This window comes from Meleagris gallopavo, chromosome 4, assembly GCF_000146605.3.
Source record: "Meleagris gallopavo isolate NT-WF06-2002-E0010 breed Aviagen turkey brand Nicholas breeding stock chromosome 4, Turkey_5.1, whole genome shotgun sequence".
Taxonomy (NCBI): domain Eukaryota; kingdom Metazoa; phylum Chordata; class Aves; order Galliformes; family Phasianidae; genus Meleagris; species Meleagris gallopavo.
In genome coordinates, this window is record NC_015014.2 from 26,682,787 (window position 1) to 26,705,987 (window position 23,201).

Below are 23,201 nucleotides of genomic sequence, written 5' to 3' on the forward strand. Positions count from 1 at the left end.
TGCTGAATTATTCTTCTAAGTGCTTTCCAAAACCACAGAGACATCATACGCTGAATTTTCTTGGCAGAAATCAAAGCTCTCCGCTCTTCCTCATACATGTAAGATGTAATAATGTTGATATGTCTCCTCAGGGTTGCTATTTTGATTGTATTACCTATTCAGTGGTTTTCTCAGTTCTGCTTTTATTACTTAGCCTAGTTTTAAGGACAAGGAATAGCAAACATTCAAGAATCAACAAAAGGGTAAAACAGTTCTGCTATTGATATCAGAACAATTAGGGGACAAGTTCAATGAAAAATTTTACATTGACATAAGATGGTATAGATGATTTTCAAAGTCTACTTCATTATTTAGTAGGATGAGTCTGAAGCAGCAACGTGGTGTGCAACACTGACAGCATAGCCCCACTGTACTATATAACAGCATACTGCATTGGAATTACGAAATTTACTGTGGAACTGAGTTATGTTACACATTAGGAAATTGTGAGACCATGACACCTATTCTCATCAAAAGGACATGTAAGTTAGAAATTAGAAAAGCTACTTAACAGTTTTATCTAAAGAAGTAGTATGGTGAGTACGGACAGGAAGCACAACTGTCACTGAGATCTCAGAAATTGCATGCTGCATGAACGATACTTATGTGTCTGTGTCATCGATGTAACTAAGGGAAGGTTTACAACATGTGATGTTCTTCAACTTGCTGTGACCACACAAAAATTGAATGCATTAGCTACATATTCTTGATAAATTCTCTTGGACAGAGGGAATATTTAGCTGGTTTGAATAGAGGGAAATGCTAATGGCTTTTTGTACAGGTTTGTATCCATGGCTCTGTGTAAGAAAGGGAGAAGGTTTTGCCAACAGGAGTTTCAATTTGTGCCATGTTGAGAGGAAGAGAAACCAAGTTTTGATAAACAGAGAACCAGACAGTCCCTGAGATGTACTTTAAGAGGGAAATATGCATAATGCACACTGGATTTGGATAGGCAGCGTGGATAAAGAAGCATGTTCACAAGGACTGGATATAAAAAATATCCCCCCCAAAAAACTTAAGTAAGTATTAAGAATGAAGAGAATAGGCATTAAGTTGCTCGAGTAAATATAATATTGAATGACTAGAGATACCACGCTTACTTGTAAGACATGGTTTGCACGCAGGGGCTCACGAGAATGCTACAAGTCAGTGCAGGAATTTGAAAATCATGCGAACAAACTAATCTAATTTAAGAATATGGTTAATTACTTCATAGCCACTACACTGTAGACAGAGGAAGTGAGAAGCTGCAACAGTAAAAGCAAAAGGTACAGAAGGCTGTTGATGGTAAAAGAGAGAACAGTATCTAAAGAGTACTATGAATCTAAAGACACTCAGAGAATACTCCTTAGAGTAGATGAAAAAAAGGAAAAAATTGCAATTTTTGTACAAAGTCCTGGTATTCGTAAGAAAACAAAACCAAATTTGAATGAAAGCCCAAAAATTGCAAGAGAAAAAGACATTAGTCATTTTTTAGATACTCAAAGTACTGAAACACAAATGTGATAGAAAAATGAACACAAATAGAAACAAATGAACACCCACAAATTGAAAGGAAATCACACACAAATGCTAAAATTGCAAAGTGAATTGCAAACATCCTAATATACGATAAAGCAGCAACTGATTTGACACTAACTGGAAGATAATTTGTATCTGATCAAGATTAAATATTTGCTTTTCTCTAAATTAAATCTCCCAGTAGAAGTTCTTTAGATTTTTTACAGGCCAAATCTCAGTATTTCCAAATCAGACTCCACAAGAAATCCATTAAGATGAAGCAAGAGAAAAACTGCAAAATATCATCAGCTCCCTGTTGCCTGATGCAGACAGTTACAGATGATATGTCTGGTACGTGGAGAAACTAAACAAGTCCACGCCAGAGGCAGTGTCTTACTCTGAATCACAAAGTTTTAAGGAAACCACAGCACTGAATGCATTGTTAATAAAAGCATAATATGTAAAGCATGATGCTCTGCAGCATGCACTGGAAATAGATTTCACCTGCAATTCTCTCTGTTAAATTATTGTAAGGATAATTTCACATTCTGCACAATTTCATCACCTTTCCAGAATGGCTGGAAAGCTCATTAATTTAACTGTGGGAGCAAAGTAAACTTGTAAGAGCTCTGCTTGCTAATGTCACTCTCTTTGATTTCTGTTGCATTCCCTTGGAGACAAGAATTGAGCGAGAGAGGGAGGATAAGAATGAGAAGACAAATGAGCTCAGGGCATGAAGCGCCCGGGGAAGGATTGGATGGACTGTCAAGAGTTACAGGAGGGGATTGAGAAGAAAAGCACCTCTGGGAAAGGGGGAGGCAGGGAAGCCAAACGCCTTAGAGAAATGACAGGAGACATGGGAAGGAGCAAGATACAAAGTAGGGACATCTGGAAACCTAGTAGGACAGGAAGGGCTAGGGAGGCAAAAACAGACATGGATGAAAGGGAGTGAAATTGCAGGGAAGAGGAGGAGGCGTCTTAGTGTGGATCAGATATTTATTGCCTGCTGACATCGCTCCCAGAAGGAGAGTGATGTGAATGGGGGAGAACACAGGAAAGAGATAATGATCAGCAGCTACTGGAAATAACGCACCGTATAGGGAACAGAGTTATCTCAGATTAACTACAGGGGGTGAGAGAAAGCCGAAGGCGATCCCATACAGTCTGCACCTTCCAGGGAAATGGAGGCACCAGGCACAAGTCAGAAAAAAATGCAAATGCCTGGAACTGTAGCATCTATTGTCTCTGGGACTGTTCAGTCGGCTCACCTCTGCACAGTGCAGCCTGCAGATGCCCCATGGCTCCAGTCATCTTGATCCGTCCCAAACCATCCTAGTGGGGAGACACCTGAGGGCCAGGCACACCGGGTAGACAAACACCACAGCCTCGACAATGCAGACTTCCGTCTAACATCCTTGTTCTGGAATAATTTGCCCTCTTAAGCATCACCAACCACTCTGTTAGTAGTGGGGTTTTAAAGCATTTTCAGCTGAACTGAAAGCCTGGCTGGCCAGAGCTGGCACAGCGGGGCATTTGAGGAGACCAGGAGTGCAGGCTGTGGGTTTGCCTCCTTGTAGGGGCACCGCAGGGCCCTTTGGTTATTCACTTCTGATTACAAGTGCTTGCAATTTTCATTTAAAAGAGCACATAAAATAGAAATAGAAAGATTGCCATTGTGTCAGTCCTTCCCTTAGGCAAAGTGGAGACTAAATAAAATAAAACCTACATTATTTAGTGTCCAGATAAAAAAAAAAAATTCTTTTGGATCTGATATTAGTGTGACTTCGTCTGTGGGGGGAGAAAGAAACCCTAACAGAAAATCACGAAAAGATGTTTTAATATGTGCCAGGGAAGTGATTGCCAATTTTTGGGATGGAGTGTTTTTCTTCCAAGATTCTTTCTTTTCACCGAGAAGTTGTTCTAAAAAAAATAAAAGAGTTGTCTTAAATCTGCTCCTACATCAGTAAGAACTCGGCTGAATCCATGCTGCAGTTGTACAACACATTTGCACAAGAGAGGAGTTGGCAAAACTGTTACTGGATTGGCTCTAAAAACTAGATTTTTTTATCACACGAAATGCAGTAACTTACTCCGCTGTACCTTTTGCCATTCAAACTGGTGCAGGACCGCCAAATGGTGAAACAGCCAAGCCACAGTGAGAACTGAAAAATGCCACCTCTATTCCATGTTCTGACAGTTGAGAAGTTTTGCCTCTGAGTTGGAAGAAAGTCTAAATTCACCACGGAATATAAACTTTGTTGCCTCCTCAAAACATTTTGAGAAGCCGAGTAACAATATAGAGTGAATAAAATATATAAAATACATAAATTCCTATATTAAAAGAAAATGTATCCAGCAGTGAAACTGAAATATTTTGCTGTTACTAAAATAGAATAAGAAGATCAGAAAGATTTCTTCTCCTAATTTCTTATTTCTAGCCAGGCATCCTAGGGAAACCTTACTGTTTTACCAGGAGTTCATTTTATTCAGCAGAGAATTGTTCAGCTGCATACGTTTTAGCCCACGCTGCCTACCAACATGAATATGCAAAAGCTGGGACTGAGATGCATGCACACAAGTGCACTGTGTCACCCCAATGCAAGCCCTGATGCAATAAGCCTAGTTTCCATGTTGGCAGTGGTTGCAGAAGGCTCTGGAAGGGCCGCCGAAGTCAGATTTACTATTACAAATCATCAGCACTGAAAAGCAAAGTCAAAACAACGTTTGTTGATCCTAGAATAAGAGATGTCAGAATGGGCTTGTTTATATCTGCTTTTTCTTCAAAAGGGAAGTACACAGACATAAATTTAGTGTATGGGGATTTTATGTCAAAAAAAAAACCAACAAAAAAAACAACAACAACCCAAAAAGCAAAAAAGCAGCTGCGATGCCTGATGGATGTTTTCAAGAATGCTGCTCTGGCAAGAAAAATAACTCGGTGCTTTTTTTTTTCCCCACTTATTCCCTGTAGCTTTACATAATCAGCACAATTTTTTATTTTTGGTATTAACTTGTATGGAGCATCACAGAAAACATGACTGCAAGGGACCTTGAGAGGTCAGATGATGCAGCCCCTACCCCAAGGCAGGATCTGTTCTTCCTAAGTTAGTTCTCAAAGATGTCTAATTGCTCTTAAGGACAGCCTGCACAGGGTAAGGGGTCACTTCTGTCTGCCCCAGGGCTCCTCTGCCTTCACCAACAAGTTTCTCCAAGTGTCTAATCTGAATCTTCCTTGTTGCAATTAAACAGAATTTTAATTTGCCATAGATACGGGGAGGAGATGAGTATCTTTACTTCTGCAAAAGCCTCACACAACCTCAGATTTGGGGTGAGTGGAACTGCTTACCTCTCACCGTAATTATTTTGGCTTGAGTCTTCCAGTGAGACTCTGGTCTGAGGTATATAGGAAGGACATAAGCAACAGCTGAAATGATACCAATGAAATGATACCAATACTTTCTGAGGGGAATGGTCTGCCCTTTGGGCTCTGCATAAGCCAGCTGGACAGACCCAACACCGACGAGGAAGTCTAAATGAAAGCAGATCAGATACGAAAGACGGCTGCTTAGAGACGCAGTAAATAACTGTATTTCTTGACATGCAGTACCCTAAGTTCTTCCTGTGATGAAAAATACAGACCTATAAAACATTTACTAGTGAACATAAAATCTACCCCTTTTGCAATCTTGCTGATGCCATTAAGGTACATTCAGGGGCCATCAGCAGTGCACTATAGTAGGCACACAAAAACCACACACTCATGGTGAGAAATTACTGCCCTGATTAGAACTCTGGCTCCTCAATTATCCAGTATGCACACCAGCATGATCTGAAGTGCCTGCTGTACTCAACAGATGCCTTAATTTCAGTAGGGGACTTCACTGTCCCCAAACCGCCTGCCTTTCCCAACTCACATACTGGAAACAGGTGGTTTCTGTGTGTCACAGTGAAACACTTGGTGTACTCTGTGGAAATGGAGGACTATTCACAGCCCATCCAAAGCTGTGCTTTGGTCTCTGAGCGTATAGGGCACAGGTAACTTGCAGGACAGAACATGTGCCCTCCCCATTGAACAGCTTCTCATTCCTGTGTATCCTCGCTGTGCTTCTGTGTCCTCCTGCCAGGACCTAAAAAAATGTGCAGCGATGCACAAATGCACCATTAAATATTACAGGCGTGAGCTAATGCTTCTAATGCTTTGGTAATGTGCCCACTCTCCAAGCCCTGCCAATTTACAGATTACTGCAAGAATACCTTAAAACTGGCAGCGATGCCATTCCACCTGCTGTCTCTGGTAGGGATCAGCATTTCTAGCCGTGTCTCCACTTCAGGACACAATATGCAGTGAAGCAACACCTGCAGCTCTCATGTCTCTGATGGGCACATGTAAAGGTTGGAAAGTAGGTACAGGTGCTCAGAGCCTTCCCGCACACTGCCTCAGTCAAATGCACACTGACAGAAATGTGAAGTTATCTCAGAACACAGATGTTTGGCTTTGCTGCCACTGCCTGACACCAGCACTTTATTTTCTTTATCATGCATGTTGAATTGAAAGCTTTTTTTTTTGGCCCTGACCTTGGCAGCAGTTGCTACTGCATTTCATCTAAAAGATAGAAGAAGGAAAAAAAAAAAAAAAGGATTTTCATGATGTCCTTTGTAATCCCAAGTACTTCAATGGAGGACCCTTGAACACTTTTACTTATCATACTAACTCTTCATAGGCACATTTTTATCCAACCTTAGCATCTGTCTTTCAGGTGACTTAAGTATACGTGTATTTTCCAATTGACAGATGACTGAAAAAGGTTAATTTTATATCTGTCTTTTCTGAAATAAATTGCATTTTAAGCTGTATTTTTGTTCTGTTGGGTGTATTAGTTGGTAGTCCAATTCATTTGAGGATGAAGCTGCCTATAATGCCAGTATCTGAGCTGTAAGGTTCTACCACTTCATACATTGTCACAACCTTCCTCTTTCGATACATCTAAGGATTCTGTAAAATTTTTTGTTAACCTGACTGTTGCAAACAGGCGTTGGTGTGTCTTAATGACTGTCACATGGGGTAAAACATTTAATGTAAGAGATTTTTCCAAGGCTGGTAAAATTACAAATCTAGCATCTCTCACTGTTACGTTTGCATGCGCGTATCACACACTGCTGTTGGTCTCCGTGTCCTCCTTTTTTCCTACAGGCATGACACTTCCCCCAGGGCTCACATTTCTCAGATATTTGCCGCTCAATGAAACACAACCTTTCACAACTTCAAAAATAAAAGCCCACACCCAGTTTTTTTTCTGGGTAAAAGACCACAAGGCGTGCTGCTGCTTTAAGAAAATGGAAGAAAAAAAATATTCGGCAGTAAAGCAGATTTCTTGTCAGTATTTGCTGCAGAACGGTGTCAATCTAATGAGCTAAAGGGATGGAAATTTAGTTCTTGATGCAAATCTACAGAATCATGGTTGTCTGAATTACAGCTTTGTTGACAAGAGTGAGATGTTGTCTCACAATTATTCTAATGTATAAAACTGAAATTGGAGATAATGAATTTAAAATTATGCAGACCCAGTCCTTAGACTAAGACAGATGTAGACAGGCTGGGAAACTGAAAGCGTCTCCCTGTGCATTTTGTTACCAAGCATTATCGTTACAGTTACCTCACCAGTCCCCAGCAGTATTGCAGTGGTTCTGTAGAGCTCAATAGAACTATAAAGCGTGGAGCTTTATTTTATGTACTTACTCAAAAAAAGTGGTCCATCCCGTTTCATCGCTTTTAGTTGCCAGAAGCCCACTGTTGCCGTGGTAGGTAAATAAAACAAGCTCCTGTCCTTGTGCAGTCATGCTTTTCAAACACCCATTCGTGCCTATCGTCAGCCAGATGACTTGGTTATCGGGGGAGACCACTCTCACCGGCATCCGGTTGGGATCCCGTCTGATACGCAGAGTGTTCCCATTGCTGTCCGTGACTGAGGTAATATCATTGTCATTACTGTAGCTAAAATTGTACAGATAGTCTCCGGTGACTAAACTCACAGTGTACTGGTGAGTACCATTGACATCGAAGATATAAAGCTCTTGATCGGTTGGAGAAGCAACTTCATAAAAATTCATTGAATTCAGTAAGGGTCTGTTCTTTGACACAGCCCGGATCCGAATGTTTCCCAGATCAGCAATGTACAGCGTGCCGTCTGGAGACACAGCTAAGGAGGAGGGGGCATTAAGTTTGGCATCTTTAGCATAGCCATCTCCACTCTGGTAACAGTCACAGTTGACATCGTTTTTGCAGTCACACTCTGAAGGTATTCCAGCAACTAATGAGATCTCTCCATCGGTCGTAACCTGCCTTATCCTGTTAATCTTTTTCTCGTCCGTTTCTGTAATGTACAGTACCCCACTGTAAGACACAGCAATGGCAGTTGCTGACTCCAGCGTGGTCTGCACCGCGTGCTTGCCCACCGTGTACTCCACTCCGGGAACCTGGCAGTGCATGGGCCTCCCCGCAGCAATGCGCACCTGGCGGTTTTCAGTGATCTGCAAAACGACGTTGTTGTCCAGAACGTAAATGGAGTTATCCATTGGGTTGATGGCTAAATCTGTCGGCCATTCCAGACGAACCTTAACAGAGAGAAGTGGTTCATTACAGTTAACCAGTGCGGATGAAATGAAACAAATTCACCTTCAGCTTAAGATAATACTGTGAAGATATTTTTCATTTGCTGTAAGCAATGCAGATGAGAATTCTTATATAAAAATTTATGCAGCAAATGAAAGATTTTCAAGGGAGCAAAGGGAAGATGTCAGGATACCTATTTCATTGAAAGAACGGCAGTGTTGGAACTGTAACACAGGTCAAATTTCCCCTCCAATAAATGTTACACTTTTCTGTATCAGCAGCGCATAAATAAAAATAGAGATAGATATCAAAGTCTAGTCTTCATAGGCAGCACTCATTTTTCATTCTTGCATAGCAAACATAACTTACTGCCTTCCAGTCTGAAACACGGTACTGTGCTCCATTTTTAAACACAGCACTAGTGACATCCCTTCTTACCTCCATAAACTTGTTGAGACAAAAAAAACCCCAATACTCTATTGTATATATTGTCTCATTCACTCCAGTGGGCTAAGGATGCTAGTAATTCAGAAAGCATCGATGTGACAGTAGAGTTGTAACTTATCTGCCATTCTTCCAGTATTTACTACTAGACTTAATGCTTCCTGCTGATGGTTTTGCTGTTCTAAACTAAACTGAACTTTATGGGCAGAAAAATTGAATACAGCAGCATTTATAGCTAAGAGAACTCTCTGCGACTCATGCCCTTGGAACAGGTTTCTTTCTCCACAAATTCTGCTCTCAAATAGTTGTTATATATTCCACCCAGTTTTATTTTAAGGTCAAAGAAAGCTGCATTTGCACCTGCAGCCCCAGTTCAGCTCTCCAAATGAGTTTCCACTTACCTGGCTGATGTGCATGCTGGTATCACAGGTCAGAGGTCGTGCTGAGGTCAGGTCATTGGAGCCAAGCAACGTGGATATTATTCCATTTTGATCCACTTTTCTGATCATGGTCCCATCAACAAAGTATATTAACCCATTCTTGTCAATTGCTATTCCTTCAGTGAAGAGAATAAAACTTAGTTTATTGTACTAGCTGTTAAAATATCAGTAACTAAGGGCATAAGTGAGATGTACGGAGTGAAAACTTGGGGCAGAAAAGATGTTCTTAGGCAATGGGTAGTAAACCAACTCATAAACTCACTCTGTGTAACAAAGCAATGTTCAGAATGAAATCTACAGTGCTGACTGCGCTTGCTGTTCATTGGAGAGCACGTAAAGTAACCTGGAAAACCTGCTAAGTGGCACCACATGCAATACTGATTTTAAAACTTTACCACTGTTTGCCAAACACATCATCTAAATGAGTATTTCAAAACATTCAGTAATCATAAAAGACAAATATTGACTATAAAATCAACCTGGCTCTCTGGCACCTCTCCTCAGCAGTGTTTCCCATTGGAAGAAATTATTCAAAACCACATTTTTTAATCAGCTGCTGCATTAAGCATGATCATGCCCTTCCTATTTACCTTTAGGGCTCATGAGAGTCGCCTCAACCGCCTTGCCCCCATCACCACACCGTGCTTCATCAAAGGGTAGGCACTGCTCCCCTGTGCCTCCGACCACCTCAGCGTTCTTCGTCAGGTCTTTGGCACCCGCGAGTGACCTGGGCCGGTAGATCCTGCGTGTGTTTGTGTCGGAAACGTACAAATCTCCTGTCACAGGGTCAGTAGCGAGGTAGTATCTGTGAGCTGGGTTGTTGCTGTAAAAAGGAATTACACATTGCATGTGCTGTAATTAATTGCTTTGATGTCACACCAGGAAGAAAAGGCCTCGGTTCATATGCAGTGTACTATAAATAGTTAAAAGCCACGCTGGCTCTCTGGGCTTACTCAGCACAGGTCATGGCCCAAAGCCTTTCTCGGCTCCTTTCTCCTTTCATCCCTGTGTCAAGGCAGTCCAGCCTACCCTCCTCATCATTTTGGGACAGAAATTCAATTCTGTCTGTGATGCTCAGAGGACCGTCCTGCGCTCTGCAATTAGAGACAGCTCCCATTGCCACAACAGGCCGCGTCCAGGCAGTGGAGCCTTAAAACTCCCCAGATTTCTGCGTGCTTAAAACCATGAGTCAGTTTCAAACTTTGCAGCATGACCCCAACCCTAGTGTGCACTTTGTGCTCTTATCAACTTATCTATTTTATTATAATTTATATAAGGCTGCTGGGGTGCATGGTTTATATAATTCATAAACAGATAAGGCAGAGTTCGTATTATTAGTTCACAGGCGAAAGATAACACATCCTTCATAAGTATTTGTTTAATCCACTGCCTTCAGAGACGTGATACGCATGATTTAACACATTAGGAAATGTCATCTTTTCCACCAGAACACTGAGCGCAGCTTTTCTGTTCTCTTTAACACAGAGCTGTATTTCAAATAGCCATACACGTTGGCACAAAACCACTATGCCAACTCAGTCTTTATTACAGTGAAAATATATATTGCTAACCATTTTGCCAGAAACGTACATTTTGCCTCTCCACTGGTGCCACATAATTGAGAATTACTACCTTTTCTCCCCTGCTGGTGAAAAAACCTACCCTGGAGAGCACCTTTTGGGTTGATATATTATGATGTAGAAACTTAACCCACCGCAGTTAGGATTCCTGACCTAATTTACGGCACGAAGAACTGAAATAAGGTCATGTAAACACAGGAGGTAATCTTAGATGCTCTCCTAATGGATTGAATCAGTGTCAGAACAGTCAGTTCCACTTCTGATGTTTGCAAAAGCGCCACAGAAACACATCTCCCCATCCTGGTGATATCCAAACATCTGTTCTCAGAACGCTCTTCTTCCCGTTTTGTAAATACATAACTGTGCTAATGTAACACATTTTTATGTACTGCCACTTGGAAAACGCAACAAGAGATCAACAGGAACAACTTGTGAACAAATTGTCTTTTAGTAGGGACAGATTTTTATAGCTATCCAATTACAGAAACACAGAAAAATGTGTTGCATAAATAGGATTTGCTTTGGTTTTAAGGCTTTTAACACGCTGGTTCAGAAGGAAAAAGTCAAGTGAAGCAGACTAATGAAATCAAATACGCAGTGATTAGCACCTCTTAAAAAGCCCAGCTACAGAGCCGGATGTTATACAGCATGTCTGAAAGCGATTAAGTGTGGCCTTACATCCAATTTCTGTCTGCTAGAAACCCGTTCCTGCCAACGTACCAAATAGCTTAAAGGTGTTTTCTGAACCTTCATTTATGCAGAGATCATTTATACGATCACTGTGTAGTGTACGAATTATTTATACCTCCATAGGCTGCAAATTAAATTACACCCATTTGTACGATTACTTTGGTCTTCCAGAAACTTTGCAGACATTTCAAATATAAGCAATGCTGCAGAACGCAAAGTGTGCAATTACATTTTATTTCATTGTAATTTAAAAGAAAGTCCTCTCTTATACTACTAAAATCTAAATTAAAGTATTTTTCTTCACCTCTGTTGGCATTGTCTGAATTGTGTTTTTCAGCTGTTGGAATGAAGAGTCATGAAATCGATCAGTAATTTATACCTGACAATCATTTCTATCTAGAAGGAATTTTTAAAGCTGCCCTCTTTGTAAGTATGAAAACATTTCCATGTTTTAATTAATTCCAACTGAAACGATGCAGTTATTCAGGGTGCAAGATGAACTCATACGATCATGCAGGATCGACTAGTAGTCATTAGTGTATAATCCTAAGAAAAGTACATCTTATCTTTTAAGGATATTTTCTCAGTATATCCAAAAAGACTCCAACTACCCCCAAGTTTGGGAACCGAATAGGGTGCTATTATTGAATCAATGTAAACCTTTCATTTTGCCCTAATTAGATGCCTTATGGTTTCCTGCTGAGCAAGACAGCAGCCTTAACCTCAATTTTCTTTCCAAGGGAAGGTTAAAAGCTGAGGAAGGAAACGACCACTAATTCTCCAGGGCAGGGCACATTCTTAGGAACTGGGTAACTGACCAGTGAAAACCACCAAACTTCCCAGCCAGAAAATACATGCGCACATTGCATGTGCATAAAATAGTACTACAGGGTTAACCTGGAAAGCTGCATGAAGATTACTCTATTTCATTGTAGTTTGAAATAATGCTAATGCTCTGCCTGCTACCAATAACATAAAAAAAAACAAGAAATAAAATGCAGTCGGTGATGTCTCGACTCACTGAACACCGCTTTGTCACTGCAAGGAGCTCTGACCACTAAGCAGCTACATGCCCAAGTGGGGCCCAATAAATACAAATAAGAACAAATTAACTAATTCTAGCTGCATTTAATAACAGTGTCAATGATTGAAAGGACACACAAGTGCATGCACAGCTCAGGCCTCTTCCACAACCAGACTTCCCCTATTTTCCCAGTTCTGTTGTTGGTTCTCTTAATATAAAATTTATATTACAAAAACATACTTTTAAGTGCTGTTTTGTTGGCATAATGATCTATTTCCCATCGCCTTGCCTTGCTTCTGCTGTTCTTTCAAATCCTCAGATCACCTGCGTCACTCTCCATGCAGCGCTTCTTAAAAACACTCTCCCTGATCTATACCCTCCCTTTCACTGTGTGCCTTCTAAACTCAAAGCTGTTTTCAGACCATACTGAACTTTCTTTTGTCTCCCTAAGGACTCTCTGGGATCGTGCCATAGCCTGCAGGTGACCTTCCTGTCTTCAAAGTCCTTCTAAAAATTACCTCTTCTGTGAATGCCTATAGCATTAATCACATGGAGGCAGCAGTTTGTGTAAAGACACCAGCTCAGCTTTCAGACAGAAAAAATGTGAGGTCACTGATACATTGGAGGATAATCCGATCTGCGGTGTCTCTGTAACTTACAGCACTGGTGCTGTGAGGTGGGAGAGGCTTTGCAGCCCACATGCAGCATGGTGCCTGCAGGTGAGTAGTAGCAGCTCCCAGCTAGCATTCAGAACCACTGAATCGCAGAATCATTGAGGTTGGAAAGGTCCTCTAAGATCTCCAGCCCAACTGTCTCCCTACCACCTATACTGCTCACTAACCACCTCCCTCAGTGCCACATCTCCACGTTTCTTGAACACCACCAGGGATGGTGACCATTCCCTCTCATCTTACCTGGAAGCAGAGACCAACCCCCACCTTGCCAAATTCCCATTTTGTGTATAACTTTGTATTCTGTACATTTGTCAAGACAGCATCTTATCACAGTTGCAATCACAGCCTGTAATCTCAGAAGGGATGTATTTCTTTTAGAAGTAGAATATCAAATACAAATTAAACTTAATAATGAGAACTTAAAACCACTAAAGAGAAGAAATTGCCTCCAAGTAACACCTGGCAAGTAACTTCAAACCAGCCAGACTATGCATCATCTCTCAGTTCTCATCATCAGCACCAGTGCAAATGCCTTTAAGTCATGGAAATTTTTGTCTCATCTGATTGAAACAATTTCTTAAACATAAAGCCCTTCTTCATGAATTACCATGCCCAGAACAAAGTGAATTAAAAAAAATCACCTGGGCTGAAGGATAACTGAGGTATGGCACTCTTTGTTTAACAACAAGGAAGGAAAAGGGTTGGCAGCAAAAAAGGAGAGGCCCTGCAGAGCTACTGAACCTGGTAATTAGTAATTCTGTCGCAAAGTCATGTAGGGCTTCACATATCCAACAAGATTTCAGCATGACTTTGGTTTTGCTCACTTTTCCATCACAGCTGCTGTGGCAAAGCACTTCTAAGCATCCACCCTCACATATCTGTTTGTGCCACTACTGCACCTATGCTGCAACAGAGGGACGCTGTACTACAAACCTTCCAATTCACCTTCTGTCTATGACAAATCTTGTAAATCCTGATGTACTTTAACATCTGAACTCCTGGAATTGTCCCATTATGCGACAATTTCAGCTTTCACAACTAAGAAAAGTTCCATTTTAAAGAAAAAGTCTGTTAAAATGTGAGCCCGAAAAGTCTCAGCATCAAAGGGTCAATGAAATGAACTCACTTCATACTTCTGTAATTCTAGTAGTTATATGCCATCCTCATGAGGTTTGGGGGATCTGATTAATGAATGAGCTTTGGTAGAATCAGCAGAAGTGCCAGCAAGGAACGGGAGTGAGAAGATAGGAGCATGAAGGAAAGAAGGGCACATACAGCACAGAGGGAAGCCTGACTGAGGACAGAGAGTGATGAGAAAATAGGACCTCGTATCCGAGAGGACGATACCACCTGACGGCTGACATAACTAAAACATATGAACTCATTATTTTTGAAAAATACTCCTCCTTTCTAATAATACATCTTAGAAATGACTAGTCCATTATAAGCATTCATTTGTTAAAAAAGAAAAAGGAACAGTTAGAAAAATATAAATCTTCTTTAAGAAATGCTTACCTATGTCTAAAATCTTTATTTCTTGGTGGGAGCAAGTAAAAAAGAACAGAAAAACATTATTAGAGAAATACTCAGAACGGATGTTAAAAGAGGAAAAGAAGGCAACATTTAAATCTGTCATTAGTGAAGCGGTCTGCTCACCCCAACTATGTAGGTTAACCCTTCAAATCCACAGAATAATTACTCTGAGTAGATTAAATTCTCACTGTTTGGATGTGTAGAGTTCAGATATTTTACCATGGTATTTTTTTAACTTCAGTTTTATATACTATTTCAAATGTACCGAAATCTTATTAATCGACTTCCTGTTCTTTCCACAAGCATTTGAAAACTCTGACTTACACAGTGCCAGAAATTTGTTACATACACATTATTTGCAGCAGTAACTCACAATTCTAAAGGTCCAAGATGTGAGAAAAACTTACCTTAGCTCGAGAACACTAGTTACATTTCCAGATGGAAATATCCGTCGAACATAGTTGAAATCCCCCACGTAAAGACTGCCATCAATCCCACAAGCTAAGGCAACTGGAGCCAGTAATTTATTACCATCAGCTTGACCATTACAACTTGGGCAGGAGATGCTGCGCCTTCTTCCATTGCCCATAATGCTGCTGACAATGGGGGTTGCTGAGATATAAATTGATTTTCACCATTTCCTTTGTAGAGGATTCCTGACAGATAATGCAAAAAACACAAAATCAAAAGTGGTTTATTAAAGTTTTGGATGCATATACATGAAATGACACACAGACAATACTTCCTTTTCTTGGTTTAATATACTTTAAAGGACTTCTGAAGGACCATGCTTTTCCTCACTCCAAGAGAACTTTTAATTAAACCATTTATAGTTGTAATTAAGTCACAAATACATTAAAACACACAGAAAGCATTAAATTATCTTATCTGTTGAAAGTAGAAAGAACTATTTTAAATATGTCCATTTTGGAATTCTCACGAAATGACTGAAATTTCACCCATGTATGTATTATAAAAAGGGAAAAAATTATTTGCTACTATAGCTAACTATAAATGTGATGTCAAATGTCATCGAAACTGGATTACTGCTGCAAACTGTAAATATTAATTAAAGAGGTACTTCAAAAAAGTTGAATCTTACACTGTAAAAAGCTCCTTACGCAGCTCACAATGAAAATGTACCTCTGGCAACAACGTCTGCCTCAGTACCATGTCTACAGCTACAGGCAGTTATTAAAAAAGTCAAAAAACAACAACAAAAAAATCTTGTGCCAGGCCAACCTGCCTCCTAAACTTAATTCTGCTTTGAGGCATGAAAGGAACAGCAATTTCATAGAGACAAAGTGATGTTTCAGCAGTACTTTTTTTCCTTATGCCTCCATAGGAAATTGAGGAGAAAAATGCACATGTTGTGTTAAGTCTTCAGTCTTGGAAAAAAAAAAAACATTTCATTTTATAGCATATTAAAATGTTGCTAGAACCCTCAGTATTGAAGATGTCAATGAATCCATCACGGTGCAATCTACCATGGTGGTGCTTGTAAGTCACAATGTGTTTGTCCATGGTACGATCCATGTAAGCCACGTGTACTTCACAGCAATGCACATTGTATTGGTTGTCTGTACAGTTCCAAAGGCAGACTGGGGCTGGGGAACACACTCCTCTTTGGGGATGCATTGAAGAAATTGAAGATGGATTCCTCTTTCCATCCCCACCCCAAAACTGAACTCTTCGTATTGACAAGTATGCGGAAAAAATACTTTGCCTCTTTAAATACTTTAGGTGGCTTCACTACTTGATAATGTTATAAAATTTGGTAGATTATACACGTAAGAGCAATAAAATTGGGAAGAATGAAAATGGTTTATGGGAACTTAATGACAAGTAATCTAAATAAGTAATCTAACTCAAAGAAGGAGAATGTATTTTTCATGAATAGTCAAAGCCAGAATACATTAGTAGTATACGAAATCCGTTCTCCCATGATTACATCATTTATGACAATCATGGAACCATAATTTTGCCTGAAATAGCTGAGTTCTATAATTTTCATCAGAGGAATTCTACAAGTCAGCACAGTGCACTATTGCACCTGATTTATTCTGTCATTACCTTGAAAAATGGGTCCTTCACATTTCTCCTCTATTATCACAGACTACGAGATGCACATTAGACTATTTACTGCAAGAGCCGGGGATGTCCGTGCAAACAGTGTCTGCACTCCCTTCTGAATAAATTTCTCCAGCTCACCTGCCTTGTCACTGCAACTCTCCACTTTGTTTATTCAATTAAACACCTCACTTTGATAAGTCATTACTTGTCATACATACTTTTGAACATAATTTAAAGCTGCCACTGATTCGACTTGTCAACAGAATCAGTCATATGTATGTATTTATAGTTGTAGCTCCTTACATTTTCAGGTGGATTACCTTTCTGGAATTTGCACTCTTCCTCACCTCGTTTTTAAATTAGGTACAATGACGCTACAATGTCACCCTTCCCTGTACTTGGTTACCTTGCTTGTCTTAATGAGCTAGAAGCAATGCTTTAGGTGATACTTAGTGCATCTCACAAAAAAAAGGAGGCACTGCAGAAAACCTGTGAGGGATAACAGGTACCACAGAAGTGATTCTTTCTCTGCTGGAAGAATTCTGGGTTTCTCCTTGCCAAAAAAAGTACAGTGCAACCAACTCCCACCTTGAGCAATGCAACTTTGCCTTCTTCACCTTTCTTTCAGCCAAATTGTTCCCAATTCCCTCCTGCGCAGCGTTCAGTTGAGGTTTACTCAGCATGGCAGCCACCAGAGAGCTGCACATGGGACCAACTGACCTTGATGCCATGGCACAGTCTTTAGAAACCTGTCCTGCTGAGAGGATGGAGAACTTGCTCGCTAGCAACCAGGCTCTGCTCCGACAGTGAGGGGCACACAGGCTCTCACTGCCTGTAGGAAGCATCATTTGTCACCTGCTGGGCATCGGGCTGACCACAGCACTCCAGAGAGGATGTACCTCATGGAAGAGTTTACATGGCACGACAGTGGAAACAGCTGCTCATCCTCTGGAACAGACAGTACCTGTGTGCTAACAGCTCCCACCAGCAGCCACGCTGTGGCTGGGGATATCATGAGCAGCAGGGAAAAACCTCTGATATAAATGAGGGACTTTGCCCTGGGAGTGAAGCGCCCTCGATTTGGCAGGGATGCCCACTACCGCCACTTTATTTTCACACACTGTGAGAAATGAAAGTGGAAATGTTGTTCAAGATATTGCTACCATATAACGGATGAATGCCAACAATGCTGAAAACCTACAAACGCTTGAGAAACAGCATTTCCTTAGCATCACTAAATTTTTAATAACAATCTCAACTGCTTTTTTTTTTGGTGAACATATCCAATGCAGAATTACATTGTTGCTGTTAGATGCTATTATTAATGCATAAGTATTTGCAGAAGTAATAAACATGACATGCACTGTAAAACTCACAGCATTTATCAGATGCAAAACATCTCATAATTTCCCTTTTTTTCCTTCTTTTTTTAAACGAAGGGAACGAGATGCCTAGCGTGCAGAGCAGGTAAACTCTGAAATTGGCACAAAGAAACTTAACTCCTTACCATTCTGAACATCCAATACGTGATGCTTATCCAGCGTCCAGCCACCCATGTTAGAGGCATCTAGTTCATAGCCCTGCAAAATGGCAGTCCTCTTTTCCCAGAGTGTCAGATCCAAGCAAGACTCATATTCATAGCCCACAGACACTGAAAAAAACAATATGTTTCCTCATTAAATATAGAAATTTGCTCAGGTGACTACTTTAGGGAATGGAAGTCTCTGAACTATGTACATTCTACTGCTCTCCCAGGCTACGCAAGAATTCCTACGACTTTGTTAGAGACATACTGAAAATACCGAACGGGATTCCAAAATACTTTAAAACCTAATCCTGGCTTATAAAAGTAATTTTAGTTATTAAAGGAAGTAGATGAGAACAGGTATAGAAGAAATCCATCTCATGCTATTGCGTATGGGAAAAGTATGCCTCTCTATTTTCAGTAAAGCAGAAAAAAAAACAAAAAACAAACAAACAAACAAAAACCCCTCTTTTTAGCACACATACCGACAGCTTCAGATAATCCATAGACTCTCTGGTTGTACGCGTCAGTTTTATCCCAAATAAAAGTGTAAGCCAGATTTGGAGATGCAGGGAACCATTTCTGGAAAAGTCTTCCCACTACCGCCACCATAAGATGAACCTTCATTAAGTTAAATGGTATCACAGATTGGGTCATAGTGATCTTCAGAACAGATTTATATCCTGCAGCCCTGGAGCTTAAATATGATAACTTCAAATCGGTTCCCGGTATTGTAGTTTCTTCATGAAGTACCTGCGTGTTGGTAAGAAAAAAGGCACTATTTGAATGATTTGGAAATGAAACTGCACAATGCAGATATTATAAAAAGATGCCTGACATGATGCTACATGACAGTTCATTATGAATTATCATCTAAATCTGGCCTTCAGTTAAGGTATTAGATAAAAACCAATAATGAGTGGTCTTTCACCTTTTCTTTCCTTCTGAAAAGTACAGCTCGACCTTTGTCGTACTGAAGCTGCTTAGCTGATACTTTCTGTTGAAGGATTTCAGAGACGCTTCCTTTATTTTAAGGAAGAAGGTCTGAAGAAGAAGAAACATTCTTGAATGCTTTTTCCAAAAGAGGCAGAAAAGCATCTTTTACCTGAGGGCTACCGCCCATCTCCTAATGAAGGCAAAGGAACCTCGAAACAGTGCAGGGCTTCAGATTTGGGTTAGGGTGTCTAGTTGCTCCTTTAGTTCATGTGTAACGCAGGAAGGGCTTTTCGGTAGTTTATTATTTGCATTATCTGTGGATTGTAAATACTTTAAACCTGAGCATTCTTCCATTTATTTCAGAGAGATAAGTAGGATGCCTCAGGGAAAGCTTTTCCATATTTCCTGATCAATATTCACTACTCAGACATCAGCTCACCACTTTCTCATTTCAGAGAGGTGCAATGATTCAATTTTATTTTTAAAAGGTTCCTACCCCCCCCCACCTCCTCTCTTCCTGAGCTGAGGAGTTTCAGTGGGTGATGAATGGATGTGGGGGGTTTCTGCGCAACGTGGATGAGGACAGCCAATATTGTCCTATCCGTCCGTCAGGACAGAAAACTCTATTAGGGAATCATGTCCCTAAGCAATGAGAGTGAGTACTTCAGCTGAACAGCCAGCGAGTGGCCTTGCTTATTGAAAATAAAGATAAAGAAGCATCTAGACACGGTTATAAACATAACTGGAGGCAAAGGATGTGGAATCACAAGCCCAGAGCCTTGGTGGTGTCGAAGGAGCACTTTCTGGGGAAGTTCTGTTTTACCTTCCTGTCTACTAGTCCTGAGGTCTGAAGACCAAACACAAATCAGTACCAGCAGAAAGCAGCCTTCATGAGAGCACACATATCCCTGACAAAAAGCTTGAGACTTCTGTGGGATCAAAAGCAGTAGTGCTACATTAGCTCAAGATTTCACCATTGCTCTCTATGCTAGAGAACCCGTAGGCACTGCTTTTAAACAACTGACTGTGTTGAACACAGTAAAATAAATGTGGTTTTATGTTCTCTAGGAGGGCACCAGATGCTCCACCACTAACTATGTTAGCACTGCTACTGGTATGTAAAGATTTATATGCTATTAATTGTATCTGCCTCCTTCACAGCAGTAACAACAACAGCAACAGATCAGAAATAGTATTTTGGCTCATTGTCTGAAATGAACACTTAAATCTGATATATGTAGGCATATGGCTCTTCATCTCCAGTAAGGCTATAATGGAGCAGTGGGAAATAAAGGAGGCAATGGAAGAGACTAGACAAATTAAATTCAGAGTAATTCTTAGTCTTTGAATGTCTCAGTTTTCCCCACCAACAACCTGGCATTGCTGAGAGAAATGACAAGCAATACCATCACCTGGAAGGAGGTGAGCAGCATAATTTCCTTCTGTACATCTAGTCTGCTCTCCCTCAGTCCAATATACACACAGTATCTAAGGCAGAGGAGAAGCAAGTCTTTTCTGCACAAAGAAAAACTCTCTAGAGAAAAGCAACTGTAACATATCCCCTTTCTAAGACTTTGAAGGAACAACACAAAACATCAGTGAACTTGAGACAGATTCCTCCTCAGGACATCAGCAGGACTCTCATCTACCGCAGATTAAAACCGGTCTAACAGATGGAGTTCTCTGTAAGCAAGAGGAGAAAAAGAAATAATACACTTGTAATAGGGCACAATTTCATGGACTTCGCTGGTCTCCTGTTAAGACCACAGTTTCTTTTACAACCTCGACTGTGGCAGAGCAGCGTTAAAACACTTAGGTGGTCTTCCAATACTCTTGCCTGAGATAACAGGCAATAAAGAGGACACCTTGAAGTTTCAATTTCCAAGAAATTCCACTGTGTATGTGGATTACTATCAAATTAGAAAGTAGGACACACGCGGTTCTCAGCAAGGTTTAAAACAAAAAAAAAAAAAAAGAACCCCTATTATTAGTTTCTGCAGAAGCCTCAAACATCTGCTGGAAATCTGACTTATAACTTCCTTCTTTCCATAAAATATTCCCTGTAGTAACTTATTTTCTTGCGAACTTTAGAAATCCAGAGGTAAGGTTATGCATCTCAATCTCTCTTTCAGAATCAAGCATTACAAAGAGAATTAAACAGTTTAACGTTCATCTGAAACGTTAAATCATCAGGCACAGCAGAGAGTATCCTATGGGAGCCATGACAACACATCAATTGTAAAGCAATCAGGAAAGTCACCGGGTATAAAAGTCACATCAGGAATCGCCAGCACAACCAATCTGTCTGTACTTTGTGTTCTCCCGACAGAGTATCACACTATCTCCAGAAAGGCTGATACCCCACGGGGGCTGAGTTATAGCCCTCCCGCCACATTCTAATGGCTGACATTTTATTTATTGACAATCAAGCTTCTTGGGAGGACAGCTGTGAAACACTTAAGCTACAGGACTGAGATGAGAGTCGCCTCAATTTTCTCAAAGACAGAGCTTGCTGGCCCCAAAGTTCAAGTGGGTGACTGAGGCACAAAAATGGTGCAGGGCTTCTCACCTCCTGCAGCCACAAGGACTCCCTCTGCCAGGCTCTGCAATGCTTTCCTGCTCCACTACATGATGCAATTCAGGAGACGTACTCTCGTACTATTAAGAAAGTCTAATGAAGAATGTACGTTAAATTAGCGGGGAAATGCCTGCTGTATGCCATCTATTTTTGTCAAAATGAGTGATTTCAACAATGATTTGAGAACAAATTTCACAAAAGAGCACAAACCTAAGTCCATATGTCAGAGCAAGGTGCTTTGCTCTGTTTTGTTGAACAGCTGTACTGAAATGAAACATCATGTTGGTTTGAAAGGGGTAAAGATGGCACATTTAGACATAGGTAGAAAAACTGACAATTACTGCTATTGAACAAGGCTCAAAACCAAAGAACTGTAGAACTACAATTCTTTAAGTAGAAGCCTTAAAACGTGTCAGTGAAAGCATAAACCAAGAGGTACACCAGAATACGAAGGAGAAAATCAGAAAATTTGCTAGAAAACAAGGACATGTAAACGTTTGAAGGGAAGCTTGTCAGTCTTCATTCATCTCCACACCTGGGGCAATGGAATGGTTAGGGTTAGCTGCCCAGCTCCTGTTGAAGGCACCTTAGAGCCTGGCAAAGTGTATAACGGAAGTGTAGGAGAAGGAAAGCCGCAAAAATTCAGTTTCAGAATTGTTTGTTGTAACTCATGTCTGGGTTTCTGCCAGGTCACACTGCAATATGTTTATTATATTAGGAAAATACAGCAACAAGATTATGTAATACCCACAAGCAGCTCCACCTTAGCCTGACCTTCTGTCTGCACATAGTTTAACACTGGTTAATCCCAGCTAGTTATGTCTAGGCTGTGCGTGCTAGCTGGTGATTAAGAGTAGATAAAAACTCATGCTTAAGTAGTTCAAATTTCATTCACACGTATTTATTATCATCCCTCTTGAATAATGGTCTGCTGGGCGTGTGATCACCCCTCCACCTGCTTTATTCTTTCTTTCCCCTTGCTTGCCCTCTTATTCCATTTTCTTTTGTGCTGCTTCTTCAGTACAGACTTTAATTCCCCCTCAGATCATTTTGGGATTCATAAGCCACTAAGTACACTCTTTTGGAAACATCATCTCCTAGGGATGATGAAGCACTCCAAGGGATGATGATGATTACAGCAGCACATCATTTTCTCCTATACGTGACAGTGAGCGCTGTCACAATGCATCAACAGGGTGACTGATGTCAACTGCAAGAACATGGGGAATGCTTTGTTTCTCTGTGCTTTCATCCAGACTCCTGTGCTTTAAGCTAGCATCACCCCCTTTAAAATAAAAAGATTTATAGCAGTTCTTCCAGAGCTGAGCAGACAGCTCTGGATGGAATCTGAAACTGCTTGTCTTTTATCAGATTGGAAAATTTTTTGGGAGACAGACTGTTGTGCAAGATGCATTTCTGAGATGAATCTGACCCTACAGGGGTATGTTGCAGGATGGCTGTGCAGCTCCCACCTGCTGAAGCAGGGGATCACCCTGTACAACGGTCAGGGTACACAGAAGAAAATACTCCTTGATGTTTTTACAGAACACTTTTT

General features: G+C 40.6%; 1 protein-coding gene across 1 annotated transcript; it reads right to left on the minus strand.

The window, feature by feature from the left end:
* On the minus strand, positions 1 to 18,906 carry LOC104910639 (teneurin-3-like). The gene is made up of 6 exons (XM_010709765.2): positions 18,618 to 18,906; positions 18,115 to 18,258; positions 14,942 to 15,190; positions 9,624 to 9,856; positions 8,995 to 9,149; positions 1 to 8,151 (listed from the first exon to the last, which is right to left on the minus strand). Exons 3-6 carry the CDS (start codon positions 15,121 to 15,123, stop codon positions 7,273 to 7,275), a joined length of 1,449 nt encoding a protein of 482 aa, XP_010708067.1. The 5' UTR covers positions 15,124 to 15,190; positions 18,115 to 18,258; positions 18,618 to 18,906; the 3' UTR covers positions 1 to 7,272.
* Between the last annotated feature and the right edge of the window lie 4,295 nt (positions 18,907 to 23,201).

Coding starts and splice junctions, on each gene's coding strand:
- LOC104910639 (XM_010709765.2), bottom strand. CDS start 15,123: ATGGGCAATGGAAGAAGGCGCAGCATCTCCTGCCCAAGTTGTAATGGT. Junction 9,857..14,941: donor ACTAGTGTTCTCGAGCTAAG/GTAAGTTTTTCT, acceptor TCCTTTTTACAG/CAACAACCCAGCTCACAGAT. Junction 9,150..9,623: donor GACTCTCATGAGCCCTAAAG/GTAAATAGGAAG, acceptor TCTTCACTGAAG/GAATAGCAATTGACAAGAAT.